At 42.6% G+C, this 24,679-nt stretch overlaps 1 protein-coding gene across 2 annotated transcripts in view; it reads right to left on the bottom strand.

Annotated features, from left to right (window-relative positions):
• Positions 1–498: 498 nt before the first annotated feature.
• Positions 499–24,679, bottom strand: part of PLA2G10 (phospholipase A2 group X) — an 84,335-nt gene continuing 60,154 nt past the window's right edge. For both annotated transcript variants that reach the window (XM_063428837.1, XM_063428838.1), the window contains exon 4: positions 499–835. In XM_063428837.1, coding sequence (XP_063284907.1) covers positions 645–835 — 191 coding nt within the window. In that variant the 3' untranslated portion in view covers positions 499–644. The remainder of the gene's footprint in view (positions 836–24,679) is intronic.

The raw sequence follows: 24,679 nt of genomic DNA, 5'->3' as shown, positions 1-24,679 counted from the left end.
AGAAGAATAATTTAATGTAGATCAAAAATCAATGTAAAATGTATAAAATAAAATCACCCTGCACATAGAGGAGATGCAAAGACTTGGCAGTCAAAATGATTTACAGTCCAAGTGTCCTCTCGCTGTAGAATCCAGCCGGTCTCCGTCTGTCTCTCTCTGTTACCATATGCAGTTACATCCGGGTTCGGCATGCAGCTACGCTATGTGTATCTGTATGTCACTTTGTGTATCTGAGTGTATGTGCCTGTGTGTGTCTGGGTGTGTGTATCTGTGTATTACTGTGTATCTGAGTGTGTGTGTATGTGCCACTGAAGTGGTCATGATGCTTGGATTAACCCTTTAATCACTGTGAAGAAGTTATGAGACCAGTTCATATGGTTAGGAAAATAAAGTTTTGTCAACAATTGTCTAAGTTAGTCTTCATATTACTGACGGTCACAATCACAAGCAAAACATGTTTTTTTATTAAGATATCTTTAATTGAAGAAACAGCTCAGTATTTAATTTTAACAGACACCCCCAGACTTCTGTTGGTTTTCCAGAAAGGAAAGAATTCTTAACAATTAGCACAACTGTTCAAAGTTTCTTGTGAATGCACAATCGTATGAAAATATATTTCACAGTCATGTGCATCATTTGCTTTCTCACTCAGTAGAACTGTCTTCTTTGCTCGTTTTCCTTGGTTTCTTATACATATTACATGCCGGAGTGCTCGATCCACATAAGAAATTTGGATAAAGTATATACTTTGCATTATATGAAGTACTGCGCAGGCATCTTGCTATATCTTTGTCACACTTGCACGTCAGTTTTTGGCATCTGTCCTCTAACGCATCTGAAAGACAAAAATAGTTTCCATTGAGAACATCAATTTTATTGGGAACAGTTTTACATCTGACCTGCTTCTTTATTGAAATACTTCAAATGCTTTTACTGTTATCAGAAATCCTATCAACTAATAGTGTAGACACACCGGGCTCAGGTGTATAGGGACATGTTTAACCCATTCATGACACATAAAGGGAGAATTCAAAGTGAATTTCTAATTTAAGGCCACATTAGCCAAACTGGAAAAATTCTCTAAGTAAGCAATGCTTTGAGAAAGGCTACCTTGGACTAAAATTTGAAATTCAATATGAATTCACTTTGAATTCACAACTTAGTGAATAACCCTGACTATTTATGAAACTTGACACACCAGGACATAGTGGGACATCGTTAACCAATTGTGATGAAGGTGGTTAGGAATAATAATTAAAAAAAATTAATGTATAATGCTTTATTGTTGCATTACCAGTTTCGATTATTATTAGATTGTAGATTATTATTATTATTTTTATTTTTTTAATTCTTTATTTTTGTTGTGCACGCATGAACATCATGCTTGAATAGCCACGACAGCTACAGCAAGCTTATTTGACAATAGAGTATAACAATAGTATGGCATTTTGAGTAACGGCACAATTTTTAAAAGGTATAAAAGAGCATTTACGAAAGTTAACAACAGAAGGTAATATAGAAAAAGAGCAATTTCCGTCCTGGCCGTATGGTTAGTGTCGGCGTATGTGCGTATGGCCTGGAGTAAGCCTATATTTGAAGGCAAGGTGTGCACTTATGTGTCTCATTCCTCAAGGTTGGAGTGGGACTCTGCACTTGAAGGGAGCATGTCGATACGCCTTTGTTGTGGGGCATATGGAAATTCCATTTGTAGACCATGTGGGTGGTCGTAAGGCATTGTGAAAGGTGAGGGCTGTGCATAGCCTAGATTGTCGTATGTGAGGGGGGTTAATAGAGGATGCTGACGCGCAACCTGATGAGGTATTTGTGCAGCTCCTAGTTAGTGACCTCGTTGTAAAGTAGTTAGGGTGGAGCTGGGGGGGTTTGATAGTAAAAGGAGCCAACTAGTCCGGGTTCTGCCCGGTTCAGCGGTAAATAGCCGCCGTATAGCAATCCTGCTATGTGTGTGCAGGGAGCTCTGGGTTACACAAAGATAGGGGCCTATGCCCTGTAAGCAAACATTTACATTACGGTAGCGTAGATAAGAGGGAGAACATTAGAACAAAAAGCTAAATATAAGTAACTCAAAAGTCACGGTTCAGGTGTTCTTCACTCCAGGTGTTCCCCTGGATGCTGGAACAAATGGGATAATCTTGGCTGGATCCCAAGTAGTAGTGGTCGAAGAAGGCAGGAGTCCCATATCTGTCAAGACAGTGTCCATCTCCGCGACATCCGTCGCTTTATATTCCTTGCCTTGGTGTTGGAAGAGGAGTATGTGTGATGGTCCCCAACGATACTTCACTCCCTTAGCCGTCAATGCCGCTGTAAGTGGTCGGAGAGATTTGCACCATTGCAGAGTTGTGCGCGAGAGATCAGCCGACCTACGCCAGCCGCGGAGAGCGACTGGCGTAGGTCGGTCAGGAGAGAGGTAAGTATCTCCGTGGTAACTGGAGAGCCCATCGGCTGTTGCTTAGGTTTGGGAGATCCCTTGTAGCCCAGTGTCTCAGGGCAATGAGGGATGTGTCATCTGAGCTCTCTGAAAAATCTTCATAGTCGTCCGCCATGTTGGGTGCCGCCGCACCATGAGGCCTCCTCAGTAAGTCGCCGATATCGGCTGTGAACCGCGGGCGATCCGGCCGCGGTTTTTTAGTTTTCCTCCCCATCTAAGGGGGAGTGTTAGCAGGCTGTCCGCTGTCTGGTGGAGTGACTTTTGCGGTCAATTTCAGACCTTTTTGGGCTCCGGTCGTCGGAGAGCAGTAAGTGTGCGACCGTTCATGCCGAGAGCTGGCTCCGCCCCTAGATTATTATTTTCCCTGAAATAAAGTGTTGACTTATTTCTAGTCCAGCAGAGAGACAGTCTGTGGCGCACTCTGTATTATTCCCTTTGGTTGCCCTTACCTATCTTGATATTTTCCGAATTGAGACGTACCCCCTTGTTCATGGCCCAAATGGAGCATGTGCGGTCCCCCCTTTTATGCCCTTCAAACACCGACCACCCCTGGCTCGTTAACTTCAAATGAACAATTGGTTCAAGTGCTTTCCCTGCTGCTTGTTCCTCTCCCAGACAAGTTAGGAGAACAGCGTTCGGGAGAGAGGAACTACCGAGCAGGGGGAACATTCGCTCCCTAACAGTGTTAGGTGTTCATGCAGGAAGCCCCGAAAATAGACCGACTGCCAACCCTTTTCTTGTGGAACTATTCTGGGCTATCGCCTCATGGCCGGCCAAAACTTTACCTGAATGGCGATTTTGTTCTACCGAATGGATTTGAGCACTATTTGGACAATTTGGGCACTCAGATCTGGGCTATTCGAGGATGTACGATTTGTGGGGTTCCTGTAATATTTTGATATGTTTTTGGAGTATTTTGTATTCTTTGTATTCGTTCCTGTAACTGAGAGATAATTGAGTTAGCCTTCTTTTGACTCAATTATCTCCCAGACTCAGGGACACCTGGGAGGGGTTTGTGTGATGTTCAATGGAGACCCCTTCCTGCGGATCTGTGCATAAAAAGCTTAGCTTTGAGCTGAATAAACCAGTTGACTCCCTGTGTGTCGTCCAGTTACTGGGGGAATGGGCTATAATCACTAAACAGCGCTTTCTTCCAGCTCCAGAGGACTTCAGCGGAGATATTCGGTCTCAGGATTCCAGCTCACAACACAGTCCCACCCCACAACTTTTCTTTGCCCACTGGGAGATAATGAGTACTGAAGAACTCACCGGCAAAAGATAAGCATTGAGAGGCATGTACAGCAAACGACTCACTGTCCTCATAAAGATGCTGGACCACAAAGCAATCAGGATAAGCAGGTGGGAGAATGCAACCATGTCACTTTATGAAAGTGCCAAATTCTCTTGAAATCAGAACTTTTATAAATCACAAACATGGGGCACTGTTAACCCCTAAAGTGCCTCAACAAGCTGAAGTGTTTTAGGAGTGTGCCTTCTGCATGTCGATTTATTTTCCCCAACACCTCGGTGCAGGGCCGGACTGGGAAAAAAATTAGGCCCGGGCATTTTTCAATCGGAGCGGCCCCCTAAGAAGGGGGCGGGGCCAGAGAGGGTGTGTTTTGTCATTACTAATGACAAGCACGCCCCCTCGCAAAGTGAGCATGTTGGTTTAATGCGCAGAGCCCCACTGAAGAGCTCTGGCATTAGAAAAAGGCCCTGAATTTGTTATGCACAGCGCAAGCAAATTTAATAACATGCTTGCGCTGTGTTTGCTTTTAAATTGTCTCTGGTGTCTCCACAAGTGGGATACCAGAGGACAAAAGGGCCAGGAAAGTGCATGGTGCATATGTTTGGAGCCTGCTTGTGGGATTGCGTGTGTGTAGAGTGTGGTGTGGTATTGTGTAAATAGGTCAATTTCATTTGTGTTTGTGGTGTAATGTGTGGCTAGGGGCTGTAGAGAGTGTGTGTATAGGGGGCATAGTGTTATAGGGGATGTAGCGAGTGTGTGCATACGGGCTGTAGTGTGTGTGTGTGTGTGTGTGTCGGTGACGTAGTGTGTGTAGGGGTTGTAGAGAGGGTGTGTTTAGAGAATGTTGTATGTGTTTGCTGATAAGGAATGTAGTGTGTGTGTAGGTGGTGCAGTGTGTGTGTGTGTGTGTAGGAGATCTACTGCGTAAAGGACCTAGAGTGTGTATAGGAGATTGTGTGTGTGTGTGTGTGTAGGGGATTAAGAGTGCATATAGGGTAAGGGATCTAGCGTGTATCTGGAGCGTAATGTGTGTAGTGGTGCAGTGTGAGGGGTGCTGTAGTGTGTATATTATATTTGGACGTATTGTATGTTTGAGGGGCACAGTGTGTGTGTCTGTAAGAGGGGTGCTGTGTGTGAGGGTGTTTTTATCTGCCGTCACATTCTAGGTTTCTAATTTTCTTTGTCTGTTAACTCACTGAGGGTATTTGGGTGCTGTGTGTGTTTGGGTGTCGCGCTGTGTGTCTGGGGGTGCGCTGTGTGTCTGGGTGCGCTGTGTGTGTCTGGGTGCGCTGTGTGTGTTTGGGGTGCGCTGTGTGTGTTTGGGGTGCGCTGTGTGTCTGGGGGTGCGCTGTGTGTCTGGGGGTGCGCTGTGTGTCTGGATGCGCTGTGTGTCTGGATGAACTGTGTGTCTGGATGCGCTGTGTGTCTGGGGTTGCTGTGTGTGTCTGGGTGCTGTGTGTGTGTCTGGGGGTGCTGTGTGTGTGTCTGGGGGTGCTGTGTGTGTCTGGGGGTGTTGTGTGTGTGTGTCTGGGGGTGATGTGTGTGTGTCTGGGGGTGCTGTGTGTGTGTCTGGGGCTGCTGTGTGTGTGTCTGGGTGCTGTGTGTGTGTCTGGGGGTGCTGTGTGTGTGTCTGGGGGTGCTGTTTGTGTGTATGAGGGTGCTGTGTGTGTGTCTGGGGTGCTGTTTATGTGAGTGTATTTTTTAATTTAAATTAAAATATATTTTTTTATTAATAAAATAAAATGTTAAATGACCCCCCCTTCCCCCCTTCTTACCTTTATCCTGAGAGGGGGGAGTCCGTTCAACCATGAGGAGGGGCCTGCTGCCATGGAGGGTGCTTCCTTCCCTGGTGGTCCAGTGGTGAGAGTGAACTCTAGCCTGCAGGCTAGAGTTCACTCTTGCGAGATCTGACCGTTGCCGCGATAACCGCGGCAACGCTCAGAATCCCGCGAGAGGACCCGGCGGAGCTGCTGGATAGAGCTCGCCGGGTCTTCTCCTCCCTCCCTCCCCAAGCGGCCGCATCTGAGTGCCTGTGGGCCGGTGAGGGAGATCTTTGATCTCCCCACCGGCCCATGGAGGCAGACAGCAGGGCTGGCGCTCGGGTAGCGCTGGCCCTGCAGGGGCTGGCAGGGGAGATCCTGTGATCTCCCCTGCCGCCCTCGGCCCCACGGCCATCACGGCCCACCGGGCATTTGCCCGGTGTGCCCGATGGCCAGTCCGGGCCTGCCTCGGTGTATCTCTTTGTCCCTCCTCTTTGTCTGTCCATCACCCTCTTGTTCTTTTGTGATCTCTCACCTCCACCTGTTTACCTCCATTAAGCATGGCTGAGTATTAGTGCTAGAGGATTTTCTGTTTCCTTGAGCTGTTTCGTCAGGAAGCTGCTTCTTGCTCTCAGTGAGCAATTCCTATCAGACAGGGTAGAGGATATAGAAGATTTTCCACCCAGGTCATTGCCGCCACACTGCATTGCATGACTGGCAGAAGTTGGAGCATTGTCCAGTGCGCTCCCCTCCTGCCGGAGATTGTGTCCCCCGGATAAGTGTGCTCTAGGCAGCTGCCTAGTTCGCCATGCGGTTGTGCCGGCCCTGATTGTGTGACTACCTAAAATAAGAGATGCCAGAACAATCCTGGCATCATTATCAGTGTTCCATAAATGAACATTTGCCTCTTGTTGGACAATTTATGAAAGACCGCAATTCAATATCTTAAGCTGAGGCTTGGCTGGACTGGAGAATATATATTGCCAAACAACACCTACTCATGGTATTATCTAAATTGAGCTACTCCAACCAATGTAAGTCCACAACACAGTTTTAACATGTAGAATCAGGTCTTTCAGCAACTCTGTTAATGCAATACATCAATCCAGCAGTAGACAGGGCCGGACTGGCCCGCCGGAATACCAGGAAACACGCAAAACTATGTAACATCTACATAGAACAGAAAACAGACAGAACGTAAACGGGTCCTTAGAATGGCCAGATTAATACGTTGAAAGATAGAGAATAGTCAAGGGAGCCAGAAATACACAAGATTGATAAGAGAGCCAAGTCAGGGAAACTAGAGATTAGAGTAGTCAGGAATAGCCAAAGTCAAATACTAGGAATATCAAATACAAGGACAAGAAAATGCACTCTCGGATACCAGGAATGGACACCACGGCAGGGCAATGGGCTAGGGAATTCAGGGGTTTACATACCACTCCTTGGGTTGTAATTGGTCAGAACTTGGCCTCTGACACCTGAGCGTGCGTGTGCGTTGACGTTGTGACGTCACACACGCGTTCTCGCAACCTTTGGAGTCAGGGCTACAAATGGCCGTGACCTTGTGTGACCTTGCGTGACCTCGGTGCCATTTTGGATAGCACATGTGGAGGGGACGGATGCCACAACGGGTCTGCTCCCAGCTCGCTGCTCAACAGGTAATTCCTTCAACCTGTCAGTGTGGTCGCACAGATCGGTTGCGACCACGTGTAGCCGCGAGCCATGACAGCCGCACAGTGCAGCTTCCCCCAACCCAGTACACACACTCACATTGGGGACCTGAGACGCCAAGGTCACCTCTTACCTCTATATTCTAAAAGTCACTTTTGTTTATCACCTTGTGAGCAGCAAGGGCTGGAAATTTAACTTAAAATACTGCTAGCGAGTGAGACACAAAGAGCAGGAGCCAGGAGTAAGCGCAGTGAGGAAGGCAGTCTCGGTCCCTGCCTGATAGCCGGCACACACAGGAAGCATGTGACCTGGCAATCAGGCACACATCAAGGCAGCCCACCCGGATCTTTTACAGTGTGTAAATGCTGTCAGGAAGGGAGGCCTGTCAGAGAGCTGCAGGCAGGCTGCAGAGAAGGAGCAAGGTGGGCTCTTTTGGCATAGCACCCAGCCCAGGTATTTCATGTTCATTGTACTGATTCTTAGAGTGTGTGTATAATTGAGGGTGTATTTGTGAGTGCGTTTGGTGTGTATGTGTTAATATGGATAAGTGTGTGTGTGTCCGGATGGATCAATGTGTGTGTGTTAATATGCATCACTGTGTGTGTGTCTGTGTGTCAGTATGGATCAATGTGTGTGTGTCAGTATGGATCAATGTGTGTGTGTGTCAGTATGGATCAATGTGTGTGTATGTCAATATGGATCAATGTGTGTGTATGTCAGGGAGTAGGTATGCATTAGTGATTGCGTGCCAGTGCTTGTATGGGATGCAGCATTAGTTTTTTTGTTGTGTGTGCCAGTGTTTGTTGATGAGTATATGTCAGTGTGTTTATGTGTGGGCATCAGTGACTACACAACAGTGTGTGTGCCAGTGAGTATCCATTAATTAATAATCCATGTGTCTGTCTTTATCTGTTTTTTTTTTTTAATTTAACCCCTTAAGGACACATGACGTGTCTGACACGTCATGATTCCCTTTTATTCCAGAAGTTTGGTCCTTAAGGGGTTAAAATAACAGATTGAATTTAAAAAAGTAAATATAGTTTTGCTTTATCTATGTGATATGTGGGAGTATTATGCATCTATATATTTGCACAAATGTATATTAATTTTTTATATATATATATATATATATATATATATATATATATATATAAACACAAACTTAATCTTGTAAATTATTATGTTTATAATATATGATACACATGTATATAAATGTAACAAGTGATTTTACAAGTGAAAATCTAAATTGCGTAATTTAGACCAAAATAGCAGATTTGAAAAATCCAACTTAGCCATAGTGACAGCTTGATTATTGTAGTCTAATTTGTGGAATTTAGATTTTTATTCACAAAAAATATTTGTTTAGTGGATAACCCTGCCCTTCTCTCAGTCTTTCATTCCCTGATATCAAACTATATCCAACGAAGAGTGCACTCATAGGATTATAGTCACCTAATTAACTTTAGCTTAATGAAGCAGTTTTAGTGTATAGATCATGCCTCTATGGTTTCACTGCTCAATTCACTGCCATTTAGGAGTTAAATCACTTTGTTTCTTTTTATGCAGCCCCAGCCACACCTCCCCTGGCTGATTGACAGAGCCTGCATGAAAAAAAAACTGGTTTCACTTTCAATCAGATGTAATTAAACAATTTTATCTCTTGCTCTGTAAATTGAACTTTAATCACATAGAAGAGTATCTTGCAGGGTCTAGCAAGCTATTAATATAGCAGGGGATAAGAAAATCTAAATTAAACAGAACTTACAATAAAGGAAGGATAAACATTAGATGACTCTCTTTACAGGAAGTGTTTAGGAAGGATGTGCAAGTCACATGCACTCCTAAATGGCAGATGATTGAGCGTTGAGACTGCAGGGGTATGCTCTATACACCAAAACTGTTTCATTAAGCTAAAGTTGTTTTGGTGACTATAGTGTCCCTTTAATTTAAATCAGACATGCAGCAGCAATCAATGTTTCACTCCCATTACTAGACTATTTAAGTTATGGGGATAAAACGTTGGGTAAATAATTTTCAATCTTTTGGGTTTTTCCACCTCTATATCTGTCACAGGTGGCACAATAAATATTAGGGCTGGTGAAAAAAATTTCCAGGGCTGCTTTTTATTCCCAGTCCGGCCCTGGAGGTAGATAGAACGATAGGCTAAATAAATTGATAACATATATACCTCTATTTTACAAGTACTGAATCCCTAGTGTATAATGCTAGCTTAGAAAGGGGTTCATTATCTGCCTATGCCTATATTTCATGTCAGTTTATTATGAGTTAACAGAGTAAAGTGATATCTACTATAAAAAAACATGTGGGTAAACTAGGATATCTAAAACAGCTATCTTCCGTAAAAAAAAACTATAATTATGGGAAGTTGCTTCCTACGATGTGCCATAAAAATACAATTTTCCTCTGCCCAGGAAACAACTTATGAGGACAGACCACAAGCAGATGTCTACCATTCTCAGCTTCACATATACTCACAATACATATGCCAGTTTGGCTTTCAGTATTTCAGGTTTTCAAATATCCTGTGTGCCTTTACTTTATGGTTTTATTTAACTTTCATAATTTTGTCTTTGGGACAATTAAAAAAATAATTAGTAATTAAATCAATTCTGTATTTAAAAACAAACTTTACCAAATCAGCTTAGTATCCTGTGTAATATTTTCCTAAGCGCTCTAATTTTTATAAAATACATAAAATGAAAATTACGGATTACTTTTCCTTATGTACCATAAAGCAGTCAAAGTGATAAAGTCGACAAAAGAATGGGCATAGTTTAAATGTAGGTTCTGTTTCCGTTGTCAAGATAATTTACCCACAGCAATTCCAGAAAAGAACTACACTTTGTAATGAGTAAGCTCCAAAAAGTCTCCGCAAGGTGGATCCTTAAAAGTACTCAGTTTATTGAAAAATATGTAGCATGGTGCAAAAAATACACTGAGACCTCATTAGTAACTGGCGATCTAGATAGAATCCTCAATACATTATCAAAGAATATAGAAAGAATCTTCGTTCAGAGATCTATTTTTCTGTTTGTTAAAAATATTAAGAGGCTGTCGGGGGTTAAAATATAAACTAATATTAGTATAAGGAGGGTTTAATGCCCTCCTTATTCCCCCATCTACCATGCCACTCACTGAAATAGAAAATTGTCAACTGGGCAGGGCTCTGCCTCCCACGGGTGAGGATGGGGGAATACTAGGATGCCCCCCCAAACACATTTATTAATAAGCCTCACCCACCTGCCCCAATTGCTTGTTTTTATTTACAGTGAACAACCGTTTAGTAGGCATGCCTTATTGTTTAGTAGATATGCCTACACCCGTGGTATGGTAGGTGGAGGCATAAGGGAGGTGCTAAACCTCCTTTATACTAATATGGGGGGTCATATGTCATATTGAACCAAATCTTTTTGCCATATCCAAGTCTTCTCTTTACCGTGTGTGATTGATATTGCATTTGGACAAATTTAAAAATGTTTTGCATGGTTTGTCAATTAGATCCATGTGCCCCAATCATAAAGCTCCAGGGCTTTCTCTGCCATAGCCTTACCATTCTGTCATTTATAAGAATGTTTCTGCAAATTATAGTTATCTACAACGCTATTCAAGTTTTGAATGTTTACATTTCTTTTTGAGCCTAGTACATTCTTATTAATAATTACCCATATATTTAACCAAGGTACAGTGGGTGTTAGCATTTGTATGACGCATTGTGTTTTCTCTGAAATGTACCTTTACAGCTGTAATTGATAACTGAGGTTAGAAAGCTATTTATGCTCAGTGACTGCATGTTGTTTCATGTATTGGTCTCTGTTGTTAGTTGTATTACTGTGGTTTTGTTTTGTTTGTCTATATTATTGTGTGTATCTTTTATGACACTGTACAAACGTGTGTCAGGATTATTCACTAAAGTGAGAAGTTACGATTTAAGGCAAAATAGCTGAACTGGAAAAATTCTCTAAATCATCTGTGTGCTTTCCCTTCAGCTGCTCTGGCCTTAGATTTAAAATTCACTATCAATTCTCAGTATAGTAAAGAAATTCCAGCCTGTTAAGCTAAGTAGTTGTCATGTGTAGCATTATGTACGTTTTCTAAACCAAGCAAAATCAACCACTTGCACTACAAACAGCCAATCTGTACGCATGTAAGCATATCTGTATGCAGCCCAGCCTCAGGGTTCATGTCACAGGCTGTGTGGAGAGGGTGGTGACATAACAGACTCCATATTTCAGCTCCCTGCATCCCGCATGGGATGGTCTTAACTGTGCTGAGGAAGCATCTACTCCTGCCAAACGAGCTCCGGTCACAGAGAGCGTTGCTGTGTGTTACCATGGCATCGCGCTAGCATTGCGTAGTTCCAGAGTTCAAGGAATAAGAGCATTATTTCTACCTGGTGGAGGGTACTTTCAGTCCACTGGACTACTAGGGAACTACTTGTCCCTCCTCCGTGTCCACAGGTATAAAGAGGGTGCGGGGAATAAATGTTTCTCTCTCTGTTTTTTTCACCCCCATAATTCATTATTTAACCACCCCCCCCCCCCTTCCCACACTAAAGTCCCTATACTAAGCCCCAATTACACATTTACAGACACAACACTATAGTCCCTATAAAGTCCTTACACACACCAGTGGCATATCTGCCACGGTCGAAGGGGTTGCATTGTCGACTTGACCCATCACTACAAGGGGCCCGGCTGCTGGCATATCAGTCGGCATACCTTTAGGGCCCATGCACTGCAGCACCGGCCTGAGCACGTGGTTGCAGGCTGAGCGGTAGGAGAAGAACGCTGTGCTGCTCCCCTCCTGCCGCTGTGTGTAGTGCGGCCGAGAAGTCTGACTGGAAGTGTTCATTGAGAGAGCACTTCCTGTCAGACGGGTACCGCAACTGCGGCGAGCAGGTATGGGGTTGTGGGGGGGGAGAGACACATGGAGGGACTGCAGGGGAGGGGGGAGAGACACATGGAGAGGCTTGGGGGAATGAGACATTTGAAGGGGTTTGGGTGCGGGATGAGACACTTGGTGCGGAATGTGACAAAGGTAGGGCTGGATTGGAGGAAATACAACACTTGGGGGGGAGAATGAGACACATGGAGGGGCTGGGGGTGGGAATGAGACACAAGGGCAATTTTCGCACCAGGCCCCATGGTTTCTAGTTACGACCCTGACATACACCCTAGGCTTCTGCACACACGCAGCATTCTGTGACGTTCACAGTAAATGATGTGGAACACAACTGCAGATTTCTTAGGACTTTGATCTTTTATTAAGACACTTAGATGGAACTGAGACTTCAGTTCCAGAATTACAGTTACTTTTTCTTTAAATAATAAACGGTTTGTTTCATTTAGCATTGACAAGGTTCAGAATTCATTAGAGTCCGTTATTCTTGTTAACAGTTCAAATTATAAGAGATTATATACATTGGAATTATCAGTAGCAAGAATGGTGCAGCAAAACTTAAATAGTACTTGTTTTGAGGGATGCTGTAGCAGGCTTGCTGGACAACTTGATAGCAGACTTTAGTATGAAGAAATAAGATTATCTGTAGCAAGACAGGTACAGCTGAACTTGAATAATACTTGATTTGAGGAAAGCTGTAGCAGGCTTGCTGGAGAACTTGATAGCAGACTTTAGTATGAAGAAATAAGATTATCTGTAGCAAGACAGGTACAGCTGAACTTGAATAATACTTGATTTGAGGAAAGCTGTAGCAGGCTTGCTGGAGAACTTGATAGCAGACTTTAGTATGAAGAAATAAGATTATCTGTAGCAAGACAGGTACAGCTGAACTTGAATAATACTTGATTTGAGGAAAGCTGTAGCAGGCTTGCTGGAGAATTTGATAGCAGACTTTAGTATGAAGAAATAAGATTATCTGTAGCAAGACAGGTACAGCTGAACTTGAATAATACTTGATTTGAGGAAAGCTGTAGCAGGCTTGCTGGAGAACTTGATAGCAGACTTTAGTATGAAGAAATAAGATTATCTGTAGCAAGACAGGTACAGCTGAACTTGAATAATACTTGATTTGAGGAAAGCTGTAGCAGGCTTGCTGGAGAACTTGATAGCAGACTTTAGTAAGTTGAAATAAAGCTTTAGCATTATTAGCTCTTAACTCAGAGACTGTAAGTTACTTAACTTCTAGAAGTAGAGGGATTGTGTCCCCAGCTCTCCTCCGAGGCGGTTGCTTCAGTGAATGGTTGCCGAGAGTGCTGGTATCTGTCTCTGATGAGGAGAGATGTTGGGGACTTGAATATTCCTCCGGTCCGGTCTAGTAGCGAGTGGTCGTCTCAGCGAGGTATGTGAGCCGGTGAGTTTGGCGCGGTACACGTTTCAATAACCCAGCGTCTATCAGCTGGTGCGGTCGCATTAAATAGCAGACCGCGGCAATGGGGGTGTGGCTAAGCTCCGTCAAACCCGGAAGCATGAGGAGACATCGGGAGGCTTGAGGCCTGACAGTACCCCCACCTTAATGAGCAACCTCAGGGTGCTATCTCAACATGGTTTAGAAGAGTAGCGTCTATGAAAAGCAGAAATCAATTTATCAGCATGGATTCCAGAGGATTTTTCCCAAGTATCTTCATCAATTCCATATCCCTTCCATCTAATGAGGTATTGTAAAGAGCCACGATGAATCCTTGAATCAAGAATTTTCTGAATCTCGTATTCTTCTTCACCCTGGACTAAAACAGGATCAGGAGGAGTAGTTACATCTCTACGGAAGGGGTCAGGATGATGAGGTTTAAGCAAGGACACATGGAAAACAGGATGAATTTTCAAAGTAGATGGAAGCTTCAATTCAACAACATTATAGTTGATTATTGACTTAATTGGAAATGGACCATGAAAAAGGGAACTTAACTTCTTAGATGGCCAATTTATGAAAATGTCCTTTGAGGAAAACCAGACAAGATCCCCAATCCCATAATCGGGGGAAGAGTTTTCTTTAATATCAAAATTTTTTCTTTGAGTGGATGATGCAAATTCTAAAAGTTCATGTAAAAATTTGAATAAGGATGACATGTGAGAGATTTGATTCGAAACAGAAGAGTTAGACGAATGATTTGTTTGAGCAGGAAACAAGGAGGGATGAAATCCATAGTTGGAGAAAAATTGAGTCATCTTGCTATTAGTATGATAGGAGTTGTTGTATACGAATTCTGCCATGGGCAACCAGGTTATCCAATCATCTTGTAAGTGAGAACAATAACATCGTAGATATTGCTCTAAGCATTGGTTGACTCCTTCAGTTTGTCCATCAGTTTGGGGATGATATGCGGATGTCAGTTTACGTTGGATATGAAGAGAAGCACATAATGCGTTCCAGAATTTGGAGGTAAACTGAGTCCCTCGGTCTAAAATGATTTCGTCAGGCAGTCCATGAAGTTTTACAATATTGTCAAGAAATAATTTTGAAAGTTCAGAGGATGAGGGTAACATCTTTAAAGGGATAAAATGGGACATTTTCGTGAAGCGGTCCACTACCACTAGAATGGTGGTATGCTGTTGAGAAGGGGGAAGATCCATCAAGAAGTGCATAGAAATGGATTGCCAAGGTTTTCCGAGAATCGGTAGGTTCAATAATTGACTACTTAGGTACTGATGTCCTTGTTTGGATCTTTGGCAGATTGAACAAGTTTTAACATATGATTTAACGGTTTTGTCTTGATGAGGCCACCAATAATATCTCTTGGACAATTCAAGGGTCTTTTTTATACCTGGATGATCTGCCAGGTTAGAATCATGGATAAAATTGAGCACTTGATTTCTGAAAGCAGGAGGTACATAAATTCGGTCCTTGAAATAGTAGAGACCGTCTTTCTTCGATAGTTTAACTGATGTAGGAAGATTAAGAGTATCTTTACTGAGTCCTTTTATGTCGTCGAGAAAGGAAGATAAAGTCCCAACGACTGTATGAGGAGGAGGTTCAAGTTCGGTGTCCGAATAACAAGAGGTTATAGCTGGTTCTTTAGTAGGCTGCAGGATTGGAATATGTTGCAAGCATGTTTCCTTGCAATAATCGGAGTTAAAAGTAAGAGAAAAGGGGGACCAAGAGATTTGAGGGTTGTGGTTCCTTAACCAGTTAATCCCGAGTGTAATAGGAAAAAAAGGTGATGGGATAACATCAAATATAAGATTTTCAGTATGAGTATGATTGGTGGTTACTTTTAGAGGGATGGTTTCATGAAGTATTGGTCCCGATGAGATGAGGGACCCGTCAATCACTCTAACAGGAACAGAAGTTCTTTTACGAATACAAGGAATTTTATTCTTTGTTACAAAGGCTGAGTCGATGAACACTCCATTTGCACCGGAATCGATGACAGCCTTGGTCATAATTATTTTATTGTCCCACTGTAATATGAGAATGATAGGGGACATTTGAGTATTTGCTGTAGAGGGGAGTGCACTTAGGATGGAAGAGGCATGAATCTGCCTACTGCCCTTCATCCGTTTCAATAAAGGGCAATCAGAGACCAAATGAACTTGAGAGGCACAATACATGCAGAGGTTTAATATACGTCTTCGATTTTTCTCTTCAGGAGTGAGGGGACTTCTTATTACCCCTATTTCCATAGGTTCGGTTGGTAAGGATGAGTTGTCAGAAGGCTTTGGAGGATGAAATGATTTTTTCCCGGTTGAAGTTGAGAGAGCCTTTTCGGCCTTTCTTTCTCTAAGCCTTCTGTCAATGCTGATCGATAGATGAATCAGAGCATTTAAAGTAGTAGGGAGTTCTATTCTAGATAGTTCATCCTTTACAGCTTCAGATAAGCCGATTCGAAATTGGTTGCGCAATGCGATGTCATTCCATTGCGTTTCTACTGCCCATTTTTAAACTCAGCGATATAATCTTCAACGGGTCTATGTTTTTGCAGCAAGGTTCTAATTGTTAATTCAGCAGTATTTTGTTTGTATGGATCTTCATAGAGAAGAGACATGGCTTTAAAGAATTCCTCCAGTGAATCTAAGATGGGGTCATCATTGTCCAAAAAGGAATGGGCCCAGGACATAGGTTCACCTCTCAGAAATGAGATAACTGAAAAAACTTTAGATCTTTCTGTGGGATAAGATCTAGGTTTTAAAGCAATCAATAATTTGCAGGAATTAAAAAACTCCCTATATTTGGAACGATCACCATAAAATTTTTCAGGGTTACATACAGCAGGATCGCTAATTGAGTGCAGAACAGTATGAGGAGAATGCGTTTGTAAGTCTCTGACATAAGTGAGAATTCTTTCATTTGTAACCTGCAGGTCTTGCACACCTTGGTTAAGTGAATCGACTCGTTGATTCAGCAACAATACTTTAGAATCGAAATCTGCTGGTTCCATTACAAAGGCTGGATTATTCTGTCACGTTCACAGTAAATGATGTGGAACACAACTGCAGATTTCTTAGGACTTTGATCTTTTATTAAGACACTTAGATGGAACTGAGACTTCAGTTCCAGAATTACAGTTACTGTTTCTTTAAATAATAAACGGTTTGTTTCATTTAGCATTGACAAGGTTCAGAATTCATTAGAGTCCGTTATTCTTGTTAACAGTTCAAATTATAAGAGATTATATACATTGGAATTATCAGTAGCAAGAATGGTGCAGCAAAACTTAAATAGTACTTGTTTTGAGGGATGCTGTAGCAGGTTTGCTGGACAACTTGATAGCAGACTTTAGTATGAAGAAATAAGATTATCTGTAGCAAGACAGGTACAGCTGAACTTGAATAATACTTGATTTGAGGAAAGCTGTAGCAGGCTTGCTGGAGAACTTGATAGCAGACTTTAGTATGAAGAAATAAGATTATCTGTAGCAAGACAGGTACAGCTGAACTTGAATAATACTTGATTTGAGGAAAGCTGTAGCAGGCTTGCTGGAGAACTTGATAGCAGACTTTAGTATGAAGAAATAAGATTATCTGTAGCAAGACAGGTACAGCTGAACTTGAATAATACTTGATTTGAGGAAAGCTGTAGCAGGCTTGCTGGAGAACTTGATAGCAGACTTTAGTATGAAGAAATAAGATTATCTGTAGCAAGACAGGTACAGCTGAACTTGAATAATACTTGATTTGAGGAAAGCTGTAGCAGGCTTGCTGGAGAACTTGATAGCAGACTTTAGTATGAAGAAATAAGATTATCTGTAGCAAGACAGGTACAGCTGAACTTGAATAATACTTGATTTGAGGAAAGCTGTAGCAGGCTTGCTGGAGAACTTGATAGCAGACTTTAGTAAGTTGAAATAAAGCTTTAGCATTATTAGCTCTTAACTCAGAGACTGTAAGTTACTTAACTTCTAGAAGTAGAGGGATTGTGTCCCCAGCTCTCCTCCGAGGCGGTTGCTTCAGTGAATGGTTGCCGAGAGTGCTGGTATCTGTCTCTGATGAGGAGAGATGTTGGGGACTTGAATATTCCTCCGGTCCGGTCTAGTAGCGAGTGGTCGTCTCAGCGAGGTATGTGAGCCGGTGAGTTTGGCGCGGTACGCGTTTCAATAATCCAGCGTCTATCAGCTGGTGCGGTCGCATTAAATAGCAGACCGCGGCAATGGGGGTGTGGCTAAGCTCCGTCAAACCCGGAAGCATGAGGAGACATCGGGAGGCTTGAGGCCTGACACATTCCCTAGACATCAACACCATACACTACAGCCCCAACACACATTATTTCACACACACACTCGACCGCCCTTAGACTACAGCACCTAGCCACATATAGTTCACTACAAACATACCCCTTTAAACACACCCTACACCACAAACAGCCCCATCTACACATATATACAATCCCACCAGTAGTTTACAAACACATGCAACACCACAGGCATCCTCCCTACACATATACAACACTCTTTAGAAGCCCTTTCTTACTATTCTTCTCTAGTATTCCACTTTTTTTTTTAATTCTTTATTTTTGGTATGCAGGTAAGTACAGCAGTGCCTGTATTGCCACAACAGCGTCAGCAGGCTCGATTATCATAGACATAACATCAGAGTGGTGTGGCATGGTGGGTTAGCATACATTTTTAATTAGGTAAGGTAACGATAAGGTAAACAAGCTATTGTCGATTTGGTTTAAGCTACATTAGTGTCAATAGCTTGAAGCGGTGCAATAGTTTCAACATGCTTGTAATCTAGTGAAAAACAATGAGAAAAAAAAATGGATTTGTTTGCCGTGCTTTTCACCAGAGACATATAATAAAGTAAACACGCTATTTGACAAGAAGTTTAGAGTCAAGCTGGTAAGGTGAGACAAAATATCTAGACATTTTCTGCTTCTTGGAGACGTCGCTGTGTAAAACGAAAACTTGGGTACTGTCGCTTTTATAGTATTAGTTGTTTAGCTAGGGTGTTTATACTAATGGGGTGAAACAACCGGAGAATGTGATCGTATCATAAACATTAAGTAAGGCTCTATCACAAGAAGGCCACATCATAGGCTACGACAAGACCTGTGCTAGGTTGGTAGAGAGCTGGCACATTTTCCTTTCATACTCCCTCTGAAGATATACGCTTAACTTAAATGTAGTGAGCTATGCCTAACTACGATTAATTCTCCTCTGTAATGATCTTAGATCGCTTAAGCTTGCAGTAGATGGCAACTAGAGGCTATGGGCTGAACGCATTCCCCTCCTATGAGTGGTGGGCTATCTTTATGAGAAAGCCTGGTCTCTAGGGGTGTACAAGTAAGGGAGTGAAGGAGTTAAGTCCGGTGATGGAGCACCTCGCTGTGGGTTTGCCTGGAGATTTACCCAGTTCGCTGGCTAGTAAGGGCCCTTCAGTGTTAGGGATTGGCATGAGCTGGTAATGGGCAATGAGCTGCCTGTCGTTCCGGCCTGACAAACATGTAAACACATTATGACTAATTTGATGTATAGCCAATTAATAATAGAAAACAGAAACCGTAATATGAATTAAAATTAAAGGCATAGTAAAAGCATATTGACCCCTATAACCAAATGCAGTGTCTTATAGTAAAACATCAGATTATATACGCATGTGTATAGTTTACACTGGCATTAGCTATCAGGATGTGGTGCCACGAGAAACATACTGTCATTGCGGCCATAACTAAAGAAGGGTAGAGTGTAGGAAGTCCGTGTAGCGTCGTCTGTGAACATGCCCTCCAGATGGAAGTGAGGTATGTCTACTTGAGAGGCACAGAAGTGGTCCCTTCAGCCGATGCCTAGTGCATGGACGTGTCTCTTGCCGTCTGCGTTTGTCTCTGCAGAGGCGCCCCTGGACCGGGACCCAACTCCAGCGGCATTCAGTAGAGTGTGCAGCTTTGCGGCTCCCCGGTTTGCAGCTGTGACTTGGAGGGATGGAGACAAGCTGTGCCGAGCGCTCGTTCCCGGGTCGTTGTGAGTAGCTTGTATGGAAGCCTGGTTTGGTAATTTCGTTCTCATGAGTGTGGGGGCAAGTGCGTTCGCCCGAGTAGCATGGTGTTGTTTCCCCCCCGTTGGATCGACGGTATTTGCGTGGCCTGGCGGCCTTTCTGGATGCTCGTGGTGGAGGTCTGTAATGGCGACGGCGGGTTACTGGACGAATCCATGTAGCCACTAGTTTCACTGCCAGGTGTTAATCCATTCCTCTGTCGCACAGCATGGTCCAGAGGCTCGCGCAGAGCTGGTCGAGATCCCCCAGGAGGTGCGTGGTAGGTTGGGTGTGTGTACTCCGCTTTTTGGGCCTTCGCTTGGTGGCCATCTTAGCTGCGTCCCAGTGGCTTGGCACCTCTCAGCGGGATACTCAAGAGTGTGCAGGTGCCGTGATTTCCCTCAACGGCGGGGGGGGGGGGGGAGCAGGAGCCCCTTCTACTTGTGTGTCCCAGCAATGTAGACAGCCGAGAGACCGGCCGGCTGCGTCCACGATTAGGCCCAAAGAAGTGTCAGGATGTGACCTCCGGTTGATTAGGAAGACACCTTAAAAGGTGTCTCTCGTGAGTGTAGAGTTACTCCGGCAGGATCGCTGCTTGTTTTCTCGAGTGAAAAGTCGTTATTTTTGTGGTTTTGGTGAGTCTTGTCAGGAGCTATCTATATGTGCGACTGGTCTGCATGGCGGTCAGGCCCCGCCCCCTAGTATTCCACTTTTGTGTTAGAGTATCTGTATGTCTGTGTGCCTGTATGTCTGTGTGTCTGAATGTCTGTGTGTCTGAATGTATCTGCATAACTGTCCCTATGTCTGTGACTGTTTGATTGGGTGCCTGCACCTATATATTTGTGTTTGTATGTGTACTTGAAGGAGTCTTCATGACCGTGTGTCTGTGCCTGTATGACTGTCTTATTTGTGTGCCTGTGACTGCATAGGTTTGGGCCTCTATACCTGTGCCTGCATGCCTGTGTACCTGGATATCTATCTCTGTATGACCAAATCCTGTATTTCTGTCTTTGACTGTATGATTGTGAGTCTGTATGTTTATGTCCATTGCATGTAAGCCAGTAATATTTTTATGTAGGTCCTCAAACAATGGAAAATGCTAAGACTAGCACAATACAATCTTGTGAGAAAAATATAATTGATGTTTCCCCATCATTTTACCTTTTTGGGGGAGGGGGAATTGGAGCCCTTTGTTCATTAGTTCACAGATGAGTAAGCCCAGTCAGCAAAGAAAGTAAAGACATTCTGCATAGCTCAGCCATGAGTAAAAAAAAAAAGGTAGGATATAGAAATGAATATTTTGGTTATGGTTGGCAAGTAGGATGAGAGGCAGGAGAAAATGAAAATAGCGGAGAGGTAGTAAAGGAAGGGATGTAGGAAGTAGGTGATATTTCCTCTGAGTTCAGTGCATATTACTCTTCCCTGCATAACCTAAGGGCAATCCCCTTAACTCACAGACTGAGGCTAGACAGAATAAGATCCGGGCATACCTAGATGTATTTGTCAATTAAAGAACACTATAGAGTCAGGAATACATATATTCGTGACACTCTAGTGTTAAACTAACTACTTTGGTTCCCTGTCCCCCTTAGATCAATCTCAAAGGTGTTTAAACTCATCTTTTACCCAATGCTGTCCTTGATGCAGGTCACCTCGCCTCATGATCTCAGCCAATCCAATGCTTTCACATAGGTAAGCATGAGGAGGCTATTGTGCATGCGCAGCCAAATTCCATGCTGTGCCAATCAGCATCTCTTCATAGAGATGCATTGAATCAATGCATATTTATGGGGAACGTTCAGTGTCTCCATGCAGATAGTGGAGAAGCACCTCTAGTGGCAATCTGAGGGACAGCCACTATAGGTATTCCTAGGCAGCAATGTAAACAGTGCCTTTTCACAGAAAAGGCAGCGTTTACAGTGCTCAGCCTGCAGGGACATGCTCTAGTCACCAGAACCACTACATTAAGCTGTAGTAGTTCTGGTGACTGTAGTCCTTTTAAATACTGAGGTGACTAGTTTGGAGTATGAGTTGTTGGCCGCAGTGTTATCACCAGCCTAGGTATTTCTGCACCTGGCAGGTTTTCTTCCACTTCTGTTAGATCCACAGGGCTCTGTATTACAGCTCTTTGAGAAGTATTGTAAAGCTGCCATCGCGCGTGCCATTGTGTCGCCAGCACAAGAGCACCTTCAATGAGCCTCTGATTGGCATATTACCACGCACAGACTGAAAGTCTGCACTCGGGTAAGAGGTGAAAGCTTGCAAAGGTTGTAGACAGCAAGTTTGCAGCTTTTTCAAGCTGCTTTTTCCAATATACCCTCAAAGAAAACATGCAGAAAAGATAAATACATGATTATTTTGTAGGTATATCTGCGAAATTGTTAAAGAAAACAATATTTAAGTGGATTGTTCCTTTAATTGTACAACTCGGTATGGGGTATTACTCTGGGGGCAGTTGTTTACTTATTGCAATAATTGCTGCAAAGTTGGGATCAATACTGTGGGTGCAGGGTTTACAAAACAGGTGTATGGTTTGTAAATATAGGTGTCATAATGTGATTCATAGAAACTTTGGTCAAAGGGCATGATATAGGGCAGGGATTGGAAGAGGTTTAAATCAACCTAAATGGGAGTGGCCATAGAATTCACTCTCGGGCTGTAGCCCCTGGTCTTGCTTCAATACTTTCTTATGGGGATTTTACTAATGCTGAATGACCAAAAATCAGTTAGCCACCAGGAAGTGCCTCTAGTGGCTGTCTGACATTCACTAAAGGCAGTCTTAGTCCTGCAAAGTAATTATTGCAGTTTCTCAAAAACTGCAATGCTTTACATTGCAGAACTAAGTGATACTGGGAGATTGCACCCAGACCACTTCAATGAGATGAAGTGGTCTGGGTCACTATAGTGACCTTTTAACTGTGAATGTTATACTGTAGTATTTACTGCAATAAAACACATACTTGTATGGTGTGATGTTCTAGGAGTACAGCGATTCCCCCATTTACAGGTGTTTCATGGTGTTTCGGAAAGTTATAGGGTCAAACATGGGGTTTGCCCTTTTCAGTTTTTGAAATTTGCCAATTCTGTTTGCTGGGCCTATGTTGCCTTTGATACCATATGGAAGCCCAGGTTTTAGAATTACCCCATCATCGCATACCATTTGCAAAAGTAGACAACCCAGGGTATTCAAAATGGAGTATGTCCAGTCTTTTTTAATAGCCACGTAGTCACAAAGCCTGGTTAAAGTTAGTGTTCACATTTGTTTTTTTGCATTTTTCACACAAACTGCATTTTCACTGATGATATTGTCATTATACGTCTTACTGTACACTCTGTTTTAGAGCATCTTTGATTTTAAAAGGTCAAAAACTATATTTTGCACGTGAAGTATTGGGCAGGTGCTTTTCCAATAGTACTGAGGCCTATATGAGGGGGAGATAAAGCACTGTTCACTATTGAACCACAAACAGAGAGTGGGATACGGCTGTACAGTCTATGGAGGGAACATACAAAGAAAAAAACAATAGTGTGATACAGTATATACAGTGAATTGTGCGCTTAATTGGATGCACTCACGAGATAATAGAGATAGAAGAGCATTCAAGGTGCCTCCCCAGGAAATATGGGGGGATACTGGTATCCTTTGCCAATGTCGAGCAGCCAATGGGACACAGGACTCCAGGTGAGTAGTAGTAGAAAAATTCGAAATTTTATTCTTTTTAAAAGGTGATACAACACCATAAAGATAAAATATAAAAGTGCAGCAATAGGTCCAACACGTTTCGTTCAACACAGGAACTTCATCAGGGACTGCACAATAAAAGAAATCACCAGCAGTATTGCAGATAATAAAAAATACACATCCTACTCACCCTAACAATAATCACTATAAATAGGGCTAATCCCAAAGTCCCATTGGTCCAAGAAGTGGGGGTGTCTTCCAAACAGCTCTCCATTGGTCCAGGGAAGGTGTCCTCCAGCTGATTCAATTTTCGTCATTTTGGTGTTCAAAAAACGAGCGCGTTTTTTTTGCCACACGGACCATGTAGTATATTTACTGCGGTGTCCGTGTGGCAAACAGTATGTGGGACGCACACAACGTATTTTGAAGGTCAGAATCTTGGAACATCTAAACAACATACGTAAGGGACTTGTTACTCATTCTGTTTCCGCCCATTGCTCCAACTGTCCTTCTTTTTCATTTAGAAATTTTCAATGTATGGGGATTGAACATGTTCTACCCTACTGGCGGGGAGGGGACAGAGTCAAAAAGTTATCCCAAAGGGAAACCTTTTGGATACACAAGTTAAAGACCTTGGAACCAAAGGGTTTAAATATCGGGATTGATCTGGTGTGTTTTTTGGAGTAACCACTATGACCACTCTCCTTTTTTTAGAAGTTCTTTTTGAATAAAGAGTACCATTTGTTCATTATATGGGACACTAGGGACACCTCTTTCTTCCCCCTTTTTTTCGGGGATAAGATTAAACGGCCAAACTCAATGTATATATATATATATATACAAACTATAAAAAAGAGATCTAAGATAAAAAGACAAAATATAAATAATATATATAAAATAAATAGTTCCAAAAAATTAATGAATGTAGTTCACACTATACAGTTATGTGTACCGATTAGGTATTTATTACCATCTATAATTAATAGTATTGAGGGAACATTTTTTACCGGTTATGTTTTTCACTTTTTTATTCCAATAGGTGCCGGTCACGTTTATGGATTCACAAAGGAGTCTATCTCTTTAAATACACTTGTAGATAAGGCGTCTATAACTTTAATGGACCCTAAAGGAGTCCATTATGTTAATAATTTTTTAGATTAAGGGCTTGTGATCCTAACGGATTTATGAAGGGTACGTTACTTTAAATAGATCTGCAGAGTAGGTGTTTGTAACTTTAACAGACCTGCAGATACCATATAATGGGGTTAAATCACGAAAATTTGCTATATTATAATTTGAAACTTATTCAAGTAATTAATGATGTTTGTACATTATATACTAATTCATCTCTCTCTCCTTCTAGAGATTTATTGCATTTTCAATTATGTTTTAAGCCTTTTGGTGTTAGTATTCAATGTATGAGGATGTTTCTGATTGAGATAATAATGTAATATCCACTGAGCATGTGCGGACTGCCCTTGGAA

The sequence above is a fragment of the Pelobates fuscus genome, chromosome 8 (assembly GCF_036172605.1).
Source record: "Pelobates fuscus isolate aPelFus1 chromosome 8, aPelFus1.pri, whole genome shotgun sequence".
NCBI lineage: Eukaryota > Metazoa > Chordata > Amphibia > Anura > Pelobatidae > Pelobates > Pelobates fuscus.
Note: the sequence above shows the minus strand (reverse complement) of the source record. Positions and strands in the feature narration are given on the sequence as shown.